The 18,139-nt window shown below is 37.0% G+C and overlaps 1 protein-coding gene across 1 annotated transcript in view; it reads left to right on the top strand.

Moving 5' to 3' along the window:
• The first annotated feature begins 1,556 nt into the window (after positions 1–1,556).
• Positions 1,557–18,139, top strand: part of LOC123294959 — an 87,903-nt gene continuing 71,320 nt past the window's right edge. Inside the window, exons 1-2 of the mRNA XM_044876145.1 lie at positions 1,557–1,659; positions 5,541–5,762. Coding sequence (XP_044732080.1) covers positions 1,557–1,659; positions 5,541–5,762 — 325 coding nt within the window. The remainder of the gene's footprint in view (positions 1,660–5,540; positions 5,763–18,139) is intronic.

Raw genomic sequence — 18,139 nt, 5'->3', positions numbered from 1 at the left:
AGTGTTTTTCAATCATTTTAATTTGACAGTTTCTAAATCATTAACATGTAAATAATTGCAAATTAGTCATAACAGCCCACTTTATCTCCAAAATTTTTCACTTAAAGCGCTGGCATCGATTTTATTATCCCCACCATGACTACGCACACAACGAATAGGTGTTCATAGAATCACCTAATTAGTCCATTTCCGGCTGTCCGTCCGTCCGTCTGTGGACACGATAACTCAAAAACGAAAAAAGAGATCGAGTTGAAATTTTTACAGCGTACTCAGGACGTAAAAATTGAGGTCAAGTTCGTAAATGAACATCATAGGTCAATTGGGTCTTGGATTCGTAGGACCCATCATGTAAACCGTTAGAGATAGAACAGAAGTTTAAATGTAAAAAATGTTCCTTATCAAAACATAAACAACTTTTGTATGAAACATTTTTTCGTAAACATCACTGTTTACCCGTGAGGGTGCCAATTAGGCGGAAATTTTATAGTATGTACCATACTTGAATATCAGTTATGTATGTGTCACATGTATGTATGTGTTATGTGATAAAGAAATCAACACTGACTATGCATGGTATTTCAGCAATTAACTCAGTCAATTGTTTGTTTTCACTTGTTTTTCTTCTAAAATTATATTTTTTCATTAGGGCACAATTTCTCCTTTCAGAATATATAAAAAAACATCAAATCGTTTGACTATCTTTGTTTCGTTATTCAGAAGAGAAAATAATGTCATATCGATACCCCCCTAGTCATTCATTCTAACCTATACCATCCAATTCGATCAGGAATATCAGCGTGTTGACAGAATGACTGTAGTAACAAAGCCACTAGCTTGGGCATAATACCATGATGTGTGTATGAATGTATACAGATCCTAATAAAAATAACATACATGTTTAAGCCCTATGTTATTATTACACATACATGAATTCATTTTGAATTATTAAAAAGTTAAAATGAAATTAAAAAACTCAACCCAACAGTATTGTTTCAACCAGTGGCGGGTTTTTGTATTTTTATTAAACAATTATTGTACTATCGACGTCGTTTTGTGATTATTTTTAACCCGGTGTAATTGCTAATATCTGGTTTCGTAGTTTACCAATCAATAAATAACTTAAAAGAAAGTTCCAGGTTTTGATAGGGGACATCATGCTCTGAAATCAAATTGGACCTAGTTCTCCTAGGGATGCTTTAATTATCAATTTAGATCCTAAAAATCCAAATTTAAGAACTGTAAAGTGTAATTCTACCTCTTACCTTTAAAGATATAAATTGACTGATAAAGAAACCCATAGAAGAAGGTTCAATTTGATGTCGGAACATGATGTTCCCTACTAACTCAGCAAGTTATTTTTGGATAGGTTAACTACAAAAAAAAAGAGTGTCAGGTGATACACCAAAACAAACTTACCGACCCTTTTCCCGTCAAACTAAACCGTCAAAACTGGTGTAAAACAGGGCTGCTTACTTTCTCCCCTCCTATTCCTAATAGTGCTTGACAAAGTGATGCGAAAGGTCAATGAAAACAGACGCAGAGGTATCAGGTGGAAGATGACAGAACGACTAGAAGATATTGATTATGCTGATGATCTTTGCATTATGTCACATAATATCAATGACATTAAAGGCAAAATAAACGACCTAGTCGAAGAAGGTAACAAGATGGAACTGAAAATCAACGAAGGAAAAACCAAAGAGTTGAGAATAAACAACGCCAAGATGTAGAACAAAGAATCAGAAAAGCCAAGGCAGCGTTTGCAAAACTTCGACCCATCTGGATATCACACCAACTCAGAAGACACACTAAATTGAAAATTTACTGAAGAAGGCAAATCCTGGGGAGAAGTCAAGTCCATGGCACAGAATCGAGTTCGTTGGCGAGCATTTGTTGAGGCCCTACGTCCCCCTCGGGATCGTAGGACATAAATATAAATATATAACTACAAAACGAGCTACTATTAGAATAATAATGGTCCACCCTGAATATTCAAGAATGGTAGAACGAAATTAATACAAACTCGTAATTGGGAGTACTAAGCTACAAATGTTTTTATTAAAGCTGTCTAATTTGTTATAGTAGATTTTTATAAACGATCAATGACTGACTATTTTTGTAAACACATTTTTGTAGTAGTAATATTAGTTGGATTAAATTGTCTATTTTCTGTTGTCGTCCCTCTGATGATATAACAAATCCTATATTTATTATTTGTGTGTTGATAACAACATATATTTCCCTTTTTATTTATTTAACATTATATAATAATATCTATCAACAAAGTAAAATTATTCTATAATATAAGTATACAGTAAATTCGATTAAGTATGAACAAATACGTTATACAAGGTAGTTTATTGTCCTACTTGTCAAGAGATAAGCTTGGCGTGAATTATTTAGCCTATATTAAACTCGTCAACACTCGCGTTAAAAGCATTTTTCACAGTATTTAAAACATAAATAACTTTTAGTAACTCCCGAACTAAAAAAAAGGAGTCTGTGGCGTCGTAGCGCCTAATAGCGAAGGTACTTTAACGGAGAGTGTTCTTAGCTATGTTTCAAGCGAGTTTAGGGTTACATACCCGAAAAAACTGAAAAATTGGCAATGATCTTCAAAATCAATTCAGTTTGAAGCACGCATGACATATAATTTTAACATATAAATAATTACTATGGAAATGAATGGTCAAATAAACCTGGCTCAATTCATTTCGAAAAGTGAAATGGTAAAATAATTAGGTAATTTAAAACAATAATTCAAAAGAACAAAATCAACTCACATATTTCAATTAAAATATTTCCAAAAATTGGTCCCAAAAAATTATAGCTCTCTAAGTATCCATTTTATCTCATCTGATGTCATTGACCAAAACTTTGATATTGATTTAAGAAGAAGTGTTATAAGTTTAAAGTGTTTATGTGTGCGTCTATGTGTTTCTCAGTGGCATCGTAGCCCCTTAACGGTTGAACTGACTTGATTGAGAACATTTTATAGCTAAGTTTTCAAAAATCGCTTTGCAAGACTTCATGAGAACAATGAGAAAAATCGACAGATAAACAACATATTTTTTGATCATTTTTAAGCAAAAATGTATTTATGTTTTCTCTAGACGCTTAGTTTTCGAAATAAAAATTTTGGAAAAATTAAAAATGCAATATTCGATTTTGAAGAAAAATGTGTTATTTTTCAGTCTCTGAAGGAATTCGTTTAGCTAACGCAGCACCTGTCATTTCAACCGAAAATTTGTCTGTTACAGATTTTTTCAAAGTTTCTAATACAAAATGGTTCTTTTGAAAATTGGTACGGATTAATAAAATAAAAAAATGTATATAATACTACTCTCACAATACGGATAATATCTATCATAATAAAACATCATATTATATTTTGTAATTTGAGTGTACTGTATTACTACTGTATGTAATGGTATCATGGTATCATGGTAACATGGTATCATCATGATTACAATTCAATTATAAAAATTACTAAACGGATTATAAATGTTTTTAATATTTTGACATGTTATTATTAAGAATTTAATATGAGTATATATGTCACAGTCAAAACTATTAACCCGTCAAAAGTACTTTTAACTAAAATAAAACTCCAGCAAAAGTACATTTGACTGCAGAAGTTGGTCAAAAGTAGCATTGTCTGAAAATTATCGATTAAGGTAGTACGAGCGCCAAGACAACTTTAGACTTGTGGTTGAAATTATTTGTACCTTATTTTCAACTTTGGTGATGAATTTTGTTAGAACTTCATGAATGTAGACGAAAAATAGAATAAAATGTTAAATATACCTATTTTTGAAGTAATTAATTTATTTAAATAATTGGGTAACGACCCCTAAAATTTGCCGAATTTAATATCAAAAATTGCCCTAGCGCTCGTACATCCTTAATAGTGCTTTAAATTACATAAAAACCACGCGACACAAAAACAACTCGGTGCCAAAACAACTTCAATCAAAACAACACGCGTTAACCCTGCGACAGATTCGGGTTCATTCACAGATTCACGGGTTGGCAATTCCTTTAATTAAGTCGAATTAACACTAGTCTGCGGGTTTTTTGACACTTCCGTTCGCCCTGTGATTGCTCGTTAATTTACTGATCCACTAGATGATTTTGCCTTTAATGAGATCGAGTTATATTAAACGAGTTTGCGAGTTTTTTTGTTTTTTGATTTTGTTGGTTGAGTAGCTATGTGGTCATTCTGTTTCGGTGGATAACAAGTGTACTGTGTGCTGGTTGAAGTCAGTTTCAAACAATAGATGCTTTGTCGATAGCACTCAAGTATACAATTTATTCACACGCATTATTATTGTGCACTATAAATATAACGGGGTCATTCGGTCATGAGATTTTACTCCTTGTATTTTTTTCATACTGGGCGCCTAGTTCGTAAATCAATTCTTAACGAGTAAACTCCAAAACGTTAAATTTGTTTGGAAATTTTTCTTACTCTTATACCGTTTTATGGTACACTATTTAAACAGCTACATGGTGAAATAAATGTATATTTGAAGTAGAGTTGTAAGAAAGAAACTTCTTAAAATCACCTAGAGGGCTTTGTGTTGTTTGGTGGTGTTGTTTGGTGGTGATATATGATGACTGCAACTGAAAACAGAGGTGAAATGTTGTAACAAACGACTTACACACGAAACTATATCTACACACTTATACACACTAGGGGCATTATGAAAATGTTCTCTCTTAAGTTTCATCTCAACTCAACAGTTTTGTTTGTAAAGCGAGGGTGTTTGTACAACAAACAACTAAGCAATTTTTGAAAATTCCATTAAAGTAGTCCGGTTGTTAGAGAGCTATTACTTTGAATGTTCATTTTTTTTTGCGGTAAATGATAGTTCAAAGTGCCTTGAACACACTAAACACAATTGGGGGCCTCTGGCGGGGCAAAAGAAATTTTTGAATTATTTCATTTTAAAATTGTGAACAAAAATTGAAAGATCACATTTAAGTTTTATAACAAAACTGAATTTATTTATTATTTACAGTTATTTACAGTTACAGACAATTTTAAAAGAACTTTTCATAAGAGAAACGAAAAATCCCCGACAAAAATAATGTTCGTAAAAGATCGTGTAACGTCATAATGTTAATTAATAATTGTATATAGTGTAAAAGTACTATTCAATTAACATTTTTACGTCACAACGATAATTTACGAACATTTTTGCTGTCGGGCATTTTCGATTCTCTTTTGAAAAGCTCTTTGAAAACTGTTTGTAACTTTAAAATTATCATGAAAAAATGAAAAATAAAAACATTTTTGTTATGAAATCCTAATTGAAAATTGGTCATATTTAAAATAAAACGCATGATTTATTTCAAACTTTATAAGATAACAGCGCTGTAATCGATTTAACTGTACCCTCCACCTTACTATAATGCTCTCTACCAATAGATAACCAGAAAGCAATTGCAATAGCCCTTCAAACATGGTTATAATCGTATCTATTGTAGAGGTATATTGTGAAGGTATAATAATATGTGAATGCTTTTTGTTTCAGGAGGATTAATGACGGCCACAACAGTGATGATCGTAGTAGTGACATCATCATGGTGGTGGTTTCTGGTTGTATCATCGACAGCACTATCCACATTAAGTACAACACCAGCATGTCGATTGTCTGAATATTTCTGTGATAATGGTCGCTGTGTACCGCTCAATCGTTATTGTGATAATATTGATGATTGTGGTGATTCATCTGATGAACCTCGATATTGTACAAGTGAGTACCTTTATCTATCTATCTACCTATTATTGTTACATTATACCATGTGTGTTTGTACCATCTAGGCATATAGATATCTGTAGTATGACAGAATACATCCGTTTAGTAATGCATCTAAGCGAGAGGTATTATATACACGTATTGTAAGACTACAGATACGATACGACAGATCTTCTGTTGTATGCATGCAGAGAGTGGGAGTTTTGTGCATACAAATATTAACAAATAAAACTCCCACTCTCCAAGCGTCTTCCAACGAATGTTCAATACATGTATATAATACCTCTCGCTTAGATGCATTACTAAACGGATGTATTCTGTCATACTACAGATATGTATATGCCTAGATGGTACAAACACTCATGGTATATCTATATCTATCATCTTTTATATAACATATTATTACATTCATTACCTGTCAACAGCTCTTTGTACCCCCTGTACGTACAGTGTCAAAGGTGAATAATCTACTAAACTTTGTGAACCATGCGTATCCTAAGCTAATCATCTCTGTTGTTCGAAATAGAGCTAGTGCCACATATAATAAACTAGCTGTGAACTACCCGCTTCGCTAGGCAATTTCAATAGGATACTTTCGGTAGTGAAAAATAACAAATTTCCGGTTGCCTGTCTGTCTGTCCATCTAACAACACGATAAATCAAAAACTAAAAGAGATATCAAGCTAAAAATTGTTACAGCGCGCTAAGGACTTAAAAAGTGAGGTTGAGTTCGTAAATGAGCAACATAGGTCAAGGTCTTGGGCTCGTAAAACTTATCTTGTAAACCGTTAGAGGTAGAACAAAAGTTTAAAAGTAAAAAATGTTCCTTATAAATAATCTACTTTTGTATAATACATTTTTTCATAAACATCACTGTTTTCCCAAGAGGACGCAAATTGTATAGTATGTATTGTATGGGAATACCAGTTATATATGTGTGACATGTATGTACGTGTAATGTGACAGTGTAATCAACACTGTCTTTACATGGTATTTCAACAATTAATTCAGTCAATTGTTTGTTTTCACTTGTTCTTATAAATTAGAAGAGCTTAAAAAATCAACACAATTAAAGGTCACCATTTATTTGGTTTTCGAAAATTTAGAAAAGTATTTTCTAGAACTTTTCTTATTTTTCGAGAATCTTTTATAAAACTACTAGTTGCTGTTACCTGCAAACTTTTAATACCCTATCTTTAATGGTTTTCAGACAAAATGGACACTTTTGTCTAAACTTTTTTTATTATAAAAAAGGGTTTCGACGTATAAAAGTACTCAAATAAAAATTATGTAATGGTCGTATAGCTGGACATAAAAAAAATATTGTACAACGATGAAATTACGTTTCAATAATTAATTATGGAAAATGTGCGGGTACATAAAACAGACATGAAACAATTCATTAATTATTTATATAGTTCATTAAAGTAGTCCGGCCGTCACATAACTAATCAAGTGTAGTCAACTGGGCAATTTGTATAACGGAAATATATGAAAATTCCCTAGAAATATCGTAAACTAGGCAATTTGTATGGCGTTAATGTAATAAAATGCTCTAAAAATATTGTAAAAGCGTCAAAAACCAAAGTTTTTTTTTGGAAAGCGCCGTAAAGCAAAGCTTTTTTTTGCATAAACCGAATCTGTGATAAATTTTCTTTATTCGCCGATTAATTTTTGTACAATTTACATTATTGTGAGTTCTTTTATATGTTAAAAATCACAATTTTAAAATGAAATAATTCAAAATTTTGTTTAAAACAGTGTTTACTGTGATCAAGAGATATTGAACTGCTATCTATGGCAAAATACATTAACATTCATCGGACTTGCTCAAACAGCCGGACTACTTTAATCCTATACTTACACAGTATTTTCTAAATGAGTTTTAATTGTTAATTATATTTACAGTTTATTTTTATATTTACATTGCAAATAAAATCATTAAAATTATATAAATATAGTGTTATTTAATTGAAAAATATATTTATTTTAATGAAAGACATACATTCATGAGACTTGTTAATAGACAAATAAAAAAAAATTATGATTATATTAAATATTTAATGATTTCGAATAATTTAAGAAAAAAAATTATACAGTTATCAAATTAAATTGCGTTAATACAGTACAACCTCGATATAACGAATCTGAAGGGAACCAGTAAATATTCGTTATACAGTGCAACCTCGATATGACGAATCTGAAGGGAACCAGTAAATATTCGTTATATCAAGTAATTCGTTAAACTGAGGTTTGTTATATTGAGGTTAAGTTGGTCTAAAATTCGTTATAAAGAGGAAAAAAGTGTCGGAACCTCTCGCGACATGAATTACATACTATGGAGCATACTAACTGTCATATATTGGTGGGACTTTATACGTTATATAAAGGTTTTGAATTGACGAATTTCGTTATTTAGAGGTATTTAAATTTTGTATGTAGTTGAAAATTCGTTATAAAAAGGCTGTTCGCAAAAAATATTCGTAATGTAGAGGTATATTTTATATTGACTCTTATGGACAATTCAAGGGGATTGCGAAAAATTCGTTAAATCGAGGAATTCGTTATATTGAGGTTCGTTATATTAAGGTTACACTGTATTATGAAAATTTTTATTCTACACGTAAAAAGATAAAACTCGGCATATAATAGGTGTGGCATTGCCTCCTGGAAATATGAAACAGCTAATTTGATGGGATTATATTTGATATCAGATTAGTTATTATGAGACTATATAAATAATTGATTCCATTTGTATAGTAAACAGTGCAGTGTAACCGCTCTCCATGGTTTAAGTTTAGATATCACCATCCAGCATACCTATCTAAACTGATAACTCCACTTTGTTACCTGCCAATTTGTATTTATGTATAAAAGATACGAACGTGATAGATAATAATGGTCTTCGTTTAAACTTTATATTGGCACAAGTTTACTGTTTCATTATTGTAATCCAGGGTGTCACTGGAGTAACGGACACCTTATTGTTGTATTAGGTAAAATCCTCTTCCATTTTTTGACCAGCGTAAGGTTGAAGGTCTCGTATCTGACTCTCGCAGTTTCTCAGTATTTCCCACTAGCTGTCTATTTTAATTAATAGCTAATTATCCGTTCATCGGATCAAAAACTGGGAGAGGACTTTTCGTCTTAGAATTTTATTTTCAACCTGTTGCAATAAGGGGGTCTGTTACTCTTGGAACACCTTGTATATGAAATGAAGATGGGATTGAATAAAGTTTGGTTAGATCAAACATAAAAGACAAGGCAAATAAATGGTTTTTCTGAGAGTATCAGTGGTTAATTGCACTTAGACACGTGTGATAAGTACTAATACAACAATCTTAATGTATTCTATAAAGAGTTTAGAAAGAATCATAGGAGGAATTACTTTTCTATTAAGAGTTTAGAAAGCATCGTAAGAGGAATTACTTTCAATCAATAAATTTTGTAGGGAAATAGAATTATCATAATTTAAAAAAATTATAACTTTCTCTGTTACAAATTTCGAAACCTTTGAGTTGGAGTGTATCAAACCTCCAAGGGAAAAACATTATGATCCTTTCTCATGTATCGTATTAAAAATCAAAATATAACAAAATATTTGAAAAAACTACTGACAAATTGACAGTTTCGTCCATGCTATAATATCTGAGCTGTATAAATAGGCTCTAGACATTTTATCTACAATAGCACAGCACACACATATTTGATGTATTTATTTATTATATGATGAAAGTTGGTACTATTTTCATTCTACTCTCTGTTCCATTTATTCGTAAATTCCATTTTATAATAAATAATAATAATATCAATATACAATTTAAAAGTTGTAGTGTTAGTATTGAACTTTAAATGAGTGTCGAATATTGATATAGAAATTGTGTCAAGTCACCAACACTTCATAATAAATTAAATTAACACCATCATCAGCTTTTATCATAAATCTAAAACGGTCGATTTAATAAATTACATTTAAGAGTGTCTTTATATGAAATTATTTATTTTAAATTGTTAACATTTTATTAATACTTTTAAAGTGTTTTTAGTTGTTCTCAAAAAATGGAGATTTTTCTTTAATGTATTAATTGTATTTTTGGTGTGAATAAAATTATTTTAATAGTACCGAGCTCTACTCAGAATTTTTTGAGTTTAAAGGCAAAAATTTTATCACTAATAAAAGAACCATTTAAATGTCTCCATACAAATGCCAATATGAACGTCCCAGTAATGTACTTTATTTCGTCGCCAATAGATGCCATTAAGAGTCATACTTTGATGTCAATGTTAAGTTTTTTCTGAAAACGCGGATAAAACGATGTTTTCTAAAAATAAAACCTAGCTAGAATTGTTGGAGCTGTTTAATTCTTCGCATGTTCTTTGCTCGATGCCAGTAGGAATCTTATATATTTTTTACTGTAGCAAATTTTTTTCTGTCATACCCTTCCCTATTCCTTTAACAAATTCTATGATTCACCTCTCATTTTCAAGCATATTATGTCTAAGCTTAATGAAAAACATACTCTCGGTCTAAAATGTACTGCTTAGGAAAAAACACGCTAGACAAATAGTTTGAATGAAAAAATGTCATAAGTTTATTAGGCAAACATGTTAGTTTTTGCAGATGCTCTCCTAATACTCAAGAAGTATGATTACTATTTTTATTACATGTTCTCCTAGTATTAATTTTAGAATTACTTATTATTGTTGTTCACATTTAATCATGCACACAATATTTACATCATGGTCCGTTCGACTAATTTTGATATATAATATGTTACATACATTCGTAAACTAATTATTGACAAATACTTGCCTAGTAATTTTTAATTAAAGAGAGAATTGAGAATTGAGAACTTTTGACTTTTTTTACCACTTTTCGGGTAACTACGAGAACGTAATTCTTGACGGGTCGAGCTAGTATTATAACAATATAATTTTCAGTCATTGATTTGCCAGGATTTAAGTTATTTGATGTTTATATATGTGGGTATATTATGGCGGTACGTATTTAATACGTATACGTTATTGTTAGCTAGATGGTATTGACAATCAGGACCAACACTACTCTCTAACCGTGAAACATTATGTTGGGCTTCCGCCAAATGAATGGAAACTAGGTCACGTGACAAAAACATTCAACACGGAACATATTCTTCTTATGAACAACAACAGCTACATAAACATTTTGGTATAGTTTGTGTTCTTTCTAAATGTTATACCGATTTTAAGCCATCTCGTTAGCCATATAAAATACATGAAATAATAGTACAATTACAAATAAAATAAAAGAAACCACTCGCAAGCGTGTTACTGTGTGTGATTGGTGTTATATGTGTACACACATATAATCTCTCTTTGTTTTATAAACAAGAACGTTCATAAGAACTCTTCTTACTTCATATAACATAAATGGCTTACGATATGGTTTACAAACAGTACCTATATCACCATCAATACCATCAACATCCAATACCACTCAACTTTAATAGTTGTTGTAAAATAACAATAAACTTGGTACATTGTTATTACTTAAGTCTTAAACTTTATCGTGTTCGTACTTGCAAAGAGGAATCTTGAACCTGGTCCCAGTTTTTAGTTCATCGGTGAAAAGAAGAGAAAAACTAACACCACAGATGAAAAGTATGACCCAAAGTTAGTGGATTTCAAAAAAAATTTCATTAAAATCGGATCGAAATTCACTATGTTTTCAAAAAATTTGATTTTTTCAACTTAATGACGTCATCAAAATCCAAAAAATTTAATTTTGCTCTATCGCATCTAAAATTTATCCAATTTTGATAAAACAAGAATGTAATTCTACTAAATTTGAGTCATACGTTTCAAATTTGTTAAATGTGGCCTAGCCTTTATAGGTTTCAAGAGTGTGAGGTCCTTTTCCCGAATTTTAGCTCATAGAAGAATAGTAGCAAAAAACTAACATCACAGATGGAAAGAATGAAACAAAGTTAGTGGAAATCAAAAAAAATTTCGTTAAAATCGAATCAAAATTGGCAGTCTCACAAAAAAAAAATCGATTTTTTGAACTTAATGACGTCATCGAAATCCAAAAAATTTTATTTTGTTCTATTACATTGAAATTTTATCCAATTTTGATCAATTTAGCATGTAATTTTACTTTTGGGTCACACTTTTCAAATTTGTGGTCTAATTTAAGCTAGCATTTACCGTCAATCTTGAAGGTAGAACATATTCAGAAGAAAATCTAATCGACTGTTAATTTGTTAATTCAGTAGGAAAAATCGATGTTAAAGCTTTGGGAACAATAACAAATTTTACGACTATCGGGAAAGTAGAAAAGTATAAAAGAAAATGTTATAAAGTCTTTGAATTTGAAGATAAACTTATTTAAAAACAAAAAGAAGCAGATAAAACACATTAAACAATAAATAAAAAGTATATTAATTCATATTTTGCTAATAACACTGTTTTTATAAAAGATGCGTATCAGATTTCATTATATTTTTATGTATACAAAGATTACGTTAAAATAAAATCAATAACCAATTAAACTTTATGTCGTTTAATGTATAAAAAAATTATTGTAAAACTTAATAATATAGTTACAAAATAGCTGATTTGACTGAAGATTAAATCTATTTTGAATGTAAAAACGATTATTATTTTATTATATTATGAAAAAAAAATACATATACAGGATGTTTACTTAAGTTGGCTACATATGGAAGACTTTTTTATTATAAAGTTTACGAAAAAAAATTATTCCATATAAAAACTCTGCTTTCGAAAATATTAACATTCAGCTATTCACTTTTGATATCGAGTGTCCACAAATGGTCGTTTCGAAATGTGGGTATGGGTATGGAGGTTAGCGGGCCATGCTCAAGGATCGCGCCTCGAAGCAATGGTTCAGAGCACCTAGCCAAGTAGACCCTTGTACTCTAACCCCGCTACGCTTTTCAGAGGCTATTATAACCAACTGATGAGTTTCCTAATTTCTTCTGGTTCGAATATGGCTGGACCAAACCATTTCCTTCGCTGTTGTATGAGCGCCGGGCAGTAACAGAGAAAGTGGATCGATGTTTCTTCTGAATTTTCTCCGCATTTGTCACATGCGGGAGCTTGTCTTTTTCCAATCTGATGTTGGAACTTGTTCAGGTTATCATGCCCTGTGAGTAACTCTACGATGACTCTAATATCAGCTCTGTTTAGTTTCAAGATCTCCTGGGCTCTGTTAACGAGCGAGTTTCCTTCACCCAACAGGCTTTTGGCGATTCGCCCTCCCTCGTAGCTGGTCCATGCCTTTAATTGTTGGTTTTTCAGATTATCTGCTAATCTGTTAAGACCTTCTTGGTATGGCATCCTCGCAAGCTTTTCTTGAGTGGGGGCCATGGTGGTTCCCAGTTTGACCAGCTTGTCTGCTCTCTCATTACCGTTCCAACCAGAGTGTCCGGGGATCCAGGATCAAAAAATATATAATATATATATATATATATATATATTTTTTTTTTTTTTTTTTTTGATATCAAGAGGGGGAAATGCATGGCTGCACTGACCGGGAAGTCTCCTTCTCAGGGGACATCCGGCACGGTGCGGGGCTCGGACTAGTGTGTCAAGTCTAGAACATACCCGCTAAAACCTAACCACTTGAGGATACTCCTTTGTACCCCGCGCGGAACCGCCGTCAGGCATTACTTCGCCCGGGGAGGACTGGCTTATTGCTGCCTACTTCACTGTTGCCTACTTCGCTGTGGGCGTCTTCTTGGTCGATCTCCCTGGAGGATCTTCATCATTTTGGCCGCTGCATCGGCCACTGCCTTCCAGTTTTCCTCGCAACGAACCATCAGGCCAACGAGGTTTTCTGGCGTTCCATGGCACTGGAGAATAGAATCCAGTTCCGCTCTCTCTGCGGCGAAGCGGGGGCACGAGAAGAAAATGTGCTCCGCCGTTTCATCTTCATTTGGGCAACGTGGACATGATGGTTCGAGGTTCAAACCGAACCTGCTGAGGTAGGCTCGGTAGTTGCCATGTCCGGTCAGCAACTGCGTGACATAGAAGTCCACTTCTCCGTGTTTTCTGCTGAGCCACATCGCGATGTCTGGGATCAGACGGTATGTCCATCTCCCGTTTTCCGAGGCTTCCCAGCGACGTTGCCACATTTCTATCGTGCGGCTTCTCTCTTCTGCTGCAGGTGACCTGGTGTCGTCAATGTCACTCTGCCTTCGTTGGTAGATTCTTCGTCGCTCGTCCGCCAAGATGTCAATTGGCGGGAGACCAGCCACAACACACACAGCATCATAGGACACTGTGCGGTAAGCGCATGCGACGCGCAGTGCACTTCTTCTGTATACGCTGATCATTGGGCAAGCGTAGGAAGCAGTTTCCATAGCTGGCGCAATGACTGGCGCTGCGTATAGCAGAATGGAGCTGCTGACCGTGGAGAGGAGCTGTCTTCGGCTCTGTCCTGGACCTCCTGTGTTCGGCATTATCCAGGTCAATGCGTTCACCACCTTGGATGCTTTCTGGCTAGTTATTAGAAGATGTTCGTTGAACCGTAGCTTAGCGTCGATCTGGACGCCCAGGTATCTCAGCGACTTTTGAGATTCAATCTCGCAATCTCCGATGGAGAGGGTGATGGATTCCTTTATTTTCCTGCCTGTTACTAGGACGACTTCTGTCTTGTGGTCGGCGAGTTGCAGTTCAACGGATGTAAGCCACTGGCGTACGCGAGACACTGCCCTGTTTGCTTTCCACGTGATCTCGTCTAGATATTTGCCGACTACTACCACTGCCACATCGTCTGCAAAACCGACTGTTGTACAATCTTCAGGCATGGGCAGGTTCAGCACAGCGTCGTACATGATGTTCCACAGGAGAGGCCCAAGGACTGAACCCTGCGGGACACCACCGGTGACGTTGTACGATTGTTTTCCCGATTCCGTGTCATAAAAAAGGACACGGTTCGAGAAATAACTGCCGATGATTCGCAGCAAATATGCTGGAACGTGCATCTGCTGGAGAGCGTTCAAGATACAGTCCCATCTGGCCGAGTTGAACGCATTCTTGACGTCGAGGGTCACAATTGCGCAGTATTTTTTCGTGCCTGTGGTCCAACTTCTTCCGGAGATCGCCTCTCTGGCGATGCCAACGACCTTTTCCACGGCATCGACTGTGGATCTGGCTTTGCGAAAGCCGTATTGGTTCTCAGAGAGGCCCTGGTCACTCTCACTGAAGACTTCTAGATGGTTAGCAATGATCCTCTCTAGTACCTTACCTCCTGTGTCCAATAGGCAGATCGGGCGATAGGATGAAGGCTCATTCGGTGGTTTGTCACCCTTTGGTATCAGGACCAAGTGCTGTCTCTTCCAGCAGTCTGGAAAGTTACCTTCTCCGATGCAAGCGTTGTAGACATTGAGGAACATATCTGGCCTTTGCTTGATGGCGGCTTTGAGAGCTATGTTTGGGATACCGTCCGGTCCGGGAGCTTTCGTGGCCCCGATCTTCTGGCCGGCTCTCTTCAGTTCTTCCAACGTCACTGGTGGCACGTCGCGGATATCGTCTTCGGTCGAATCTGTCCTCGCCGTATGGACTCCTGGTTGTAGGGGAAATAGCGTCCTAACTATCCTGTCTAGAAACTCCGGGTTTGATGGTGTCCCAGATCCTTGTCTACGCAGCTTAGCCATGACCAACTTGTAGGGTCTCCCCCAAGTGTCCTGGTCAACCTCACGGTGCAGTGACTGTACTGACTGCAATTTGCTCTTTCTGATGGCTTTGCTCAGGTTTCTGCGAGCATCAGCATACTGATTTCTCAGTTCAGCGAAGGATGCGCGACCTCGGGCTCTCTGAGCTCGTCTTCGAGAACGAAGGCATACTTTTCTAAGATCAGCGATCTCATCGTTCCACCAATATGCTGGCCTTCTGCGGTTATTCGCTCGCCTCGTCATTGACGCATCACACGCCCTGGTCAGGGTAGCCATGAGGTATGCGACCTTTGCAACCGATGATCCTTCTGGCACCTTGGCTTCTTCCAGCATCACTTCGAAAGTCTCTCGATCGAACGAGCGTGGGTTCCAGGTTCTCCGTCCAAGATCACCCGGGTCTCGCTGCATACGAGAGGATGCTACTTCAAAGATGATGGCCTGATGGTCGCTATGCGTGTAGTGGTCGCTGACCTTCCACGATACGACTCGTGGTACCAGGCTCTCACTTCCGAATGTTACGTCGATGATTGAGTTGTTGCCGTTCTTCGAGAATGTTGGAGTCGACCCTTTGTTCAAAATGACCAAGTCCAGCGTGGAGAAATTGTCAAGGACGTCTGCTCCTCTCTGGTTGGTCACTCTGCTGCCCCAGTCAGTGGCCCATGCATTGAAGTCACCAGCAATGATTGCTGGTCTTCTTCCTCGCAGTTCTCCTACTATCTCGTCAAGCAGACGCAGAAATTCGGTGTGAGAGGCACTCGGCCGGGCGTATACACTGCAGATATACGTGTCCGATACCTTAGCCCACACGAATCCTTCCCGCTCCGTTGCTTGGATCTCCTGGACAAAGAGGCCCTTGCGAAACCAGAGAGCGGCCTTGCCAGAGCTATCTCGGAGCCATGATCTCGTACCTTGAATGTCTCGGTATTGCTCGCAGAGAATCGCAGCGTCGATGTTCTCGTGAACCGACTGCCAGAAGAGATCTTGAGCTGCCTCACAGTGGTTGAGGTTGAGTTGCAAAAACCTCATCTTCTTTTTCGATTGGACTCTTTGACGGCCCGTTGGTAGGCAGGGCAGGAGTAAGTGCCTGTTTTGTGGGTCATCGCTGTTTCTCCTTCGCACACGATGCACCTGTACAATTTCTCTGTACAGGCCTTGGCAGTATGGGTCTCACTACCGCATCTGAAGCACTGTTTTGAACGGTCTGGGCCTTGGCAGGACCGTGCCAAATGGCCAAAGTCCAAGCACTTGTAGCACCTCGGGATGACATCTTTTTCTCTTGCTCTGCTGTACACCCATCCTACCCGCAGTTTGCCTTTCAGCAAAATAGCTTTCGCAAGCTTTGCTTGCAGAACCAGTACAGCGGTCTGTGTTCCTCTGTACGCTTTCCGGATGGACTTTACAGCACTTACGTCCACTTTCTCTGCTTCATCGATCTGCGACTTGATGGCTTCGCAGATATCTTCAGCCGTCGTCAGCTCGTCTAAGTCCTTCAATTCGATGGCCATCATATCGGTCCGACTAATGACTTCTGCTGTGTCCTGGAGTTTCCTCTCGACTGTTGAGCGTAGTTCGCTCATTTTGTCGTGCGCCTTCTTGTCTAAAACCAGCACCAGGTTTTCCTTCGTGTCTTTGTAAACCTTGGTCACGCTATCTCCAAGTTCCTTCAGTTCTGAGTCGTTCTTCAGCGACTTAAGGATGGCAGCGTACGAATTTCCCTCCTTGGCCTTTACGACTAGAGTGTCGGGTCGTATTGGTCTCGCTACTTTGCGTTGACGAGTCTTCGGCTTCTTCTGCTCCTTGGGTTTTTCGGACACAGCTTTGGTTGCCTGGGGCGTGCCTGCCCCATGCAGCTTCGGTTGTTTAACCTTTTGCCTTCTCGCCTTCTTGAATTGCCTCGAGGGCAGGCGGAAATCATCCGTCGCAGGGGATTCTGCGAGCGATCTCTTCTTGTTCTGAGACGCTGCCGAATCCTTTTGCTCGATCTCTGGTACCAGGTATGACTCACCTGGTTTTGGAGACCATTGACTCTCCGAATCTCGTGTCATGCTCGATGGCTCTCGGTTCTGGATTTCCGGCTTCTCAATCAGAGAAATAGCCAGTTCCGCCATGTCGAAGGTATTCTCCAGGGTTTTCATCTTCCGGACTAATTCCTTGCTCACATTCGACTTCGAGTATGTGAGGGCTGTGAGGTCATCTAAGACATTCCTCAGTCGATGAAGTGCAGCTACACTCTTATCCATCTCCTTGCTAGTTACATCGGGCGCCACGCTGATGCTCTTGCTCCAGTTCCATGGTGAGGCGACTCTATCAGTCACGATCCCCCTTTTCGGCGTGTTCGTCTCCTTCTGGAAGGACTGCTGTCCTTCAGTATTTTGTTGGTTGATTTGATGATCCATCTTGTTTGCCAGCGCTTCGTGCGTAAGGGAGCGGGCCGAAATAATTGGGAGCGGGTATACCCTCGGCCTGGCAACGACCTACCCCAGTTCCCTGAGGCCCAACCTTCGCTTAACCAATCCCGGAAAACACGTACGGACTAGCACTCGCTCGGGGCGCCACGGATTCCGATCTCCGTGGTCAATACGCACTTCCTAATCAAGGCCCGAAGGGGCTGGCCACTGGTCCCTCGCCACAGAATCATATCGGCAGTGCAAGCACACATCAGCCTCAGGCACCATCCCCAAGGCACTCCCAATG

The sequence above is a fragment of the Chrysoperla carnea genome, chromosome 3 (genome assembly GCF_905475395.1).
Source record: "Chrysoperla carnea chromosome 3, inChrCarn1.1, whole genome shotgun sequence".
Lineage (NCBI taxonomy): Eukaryota > Metazoa > Arthropoda > Insecta > Neuroptera > Chrysopidae > Chrysoperla > Chrysoperla carnea.
Note: the sequence above shows the minus strand (reverse complement) of the source record. Positions and strands in the feature narration are given on the sequence as shown.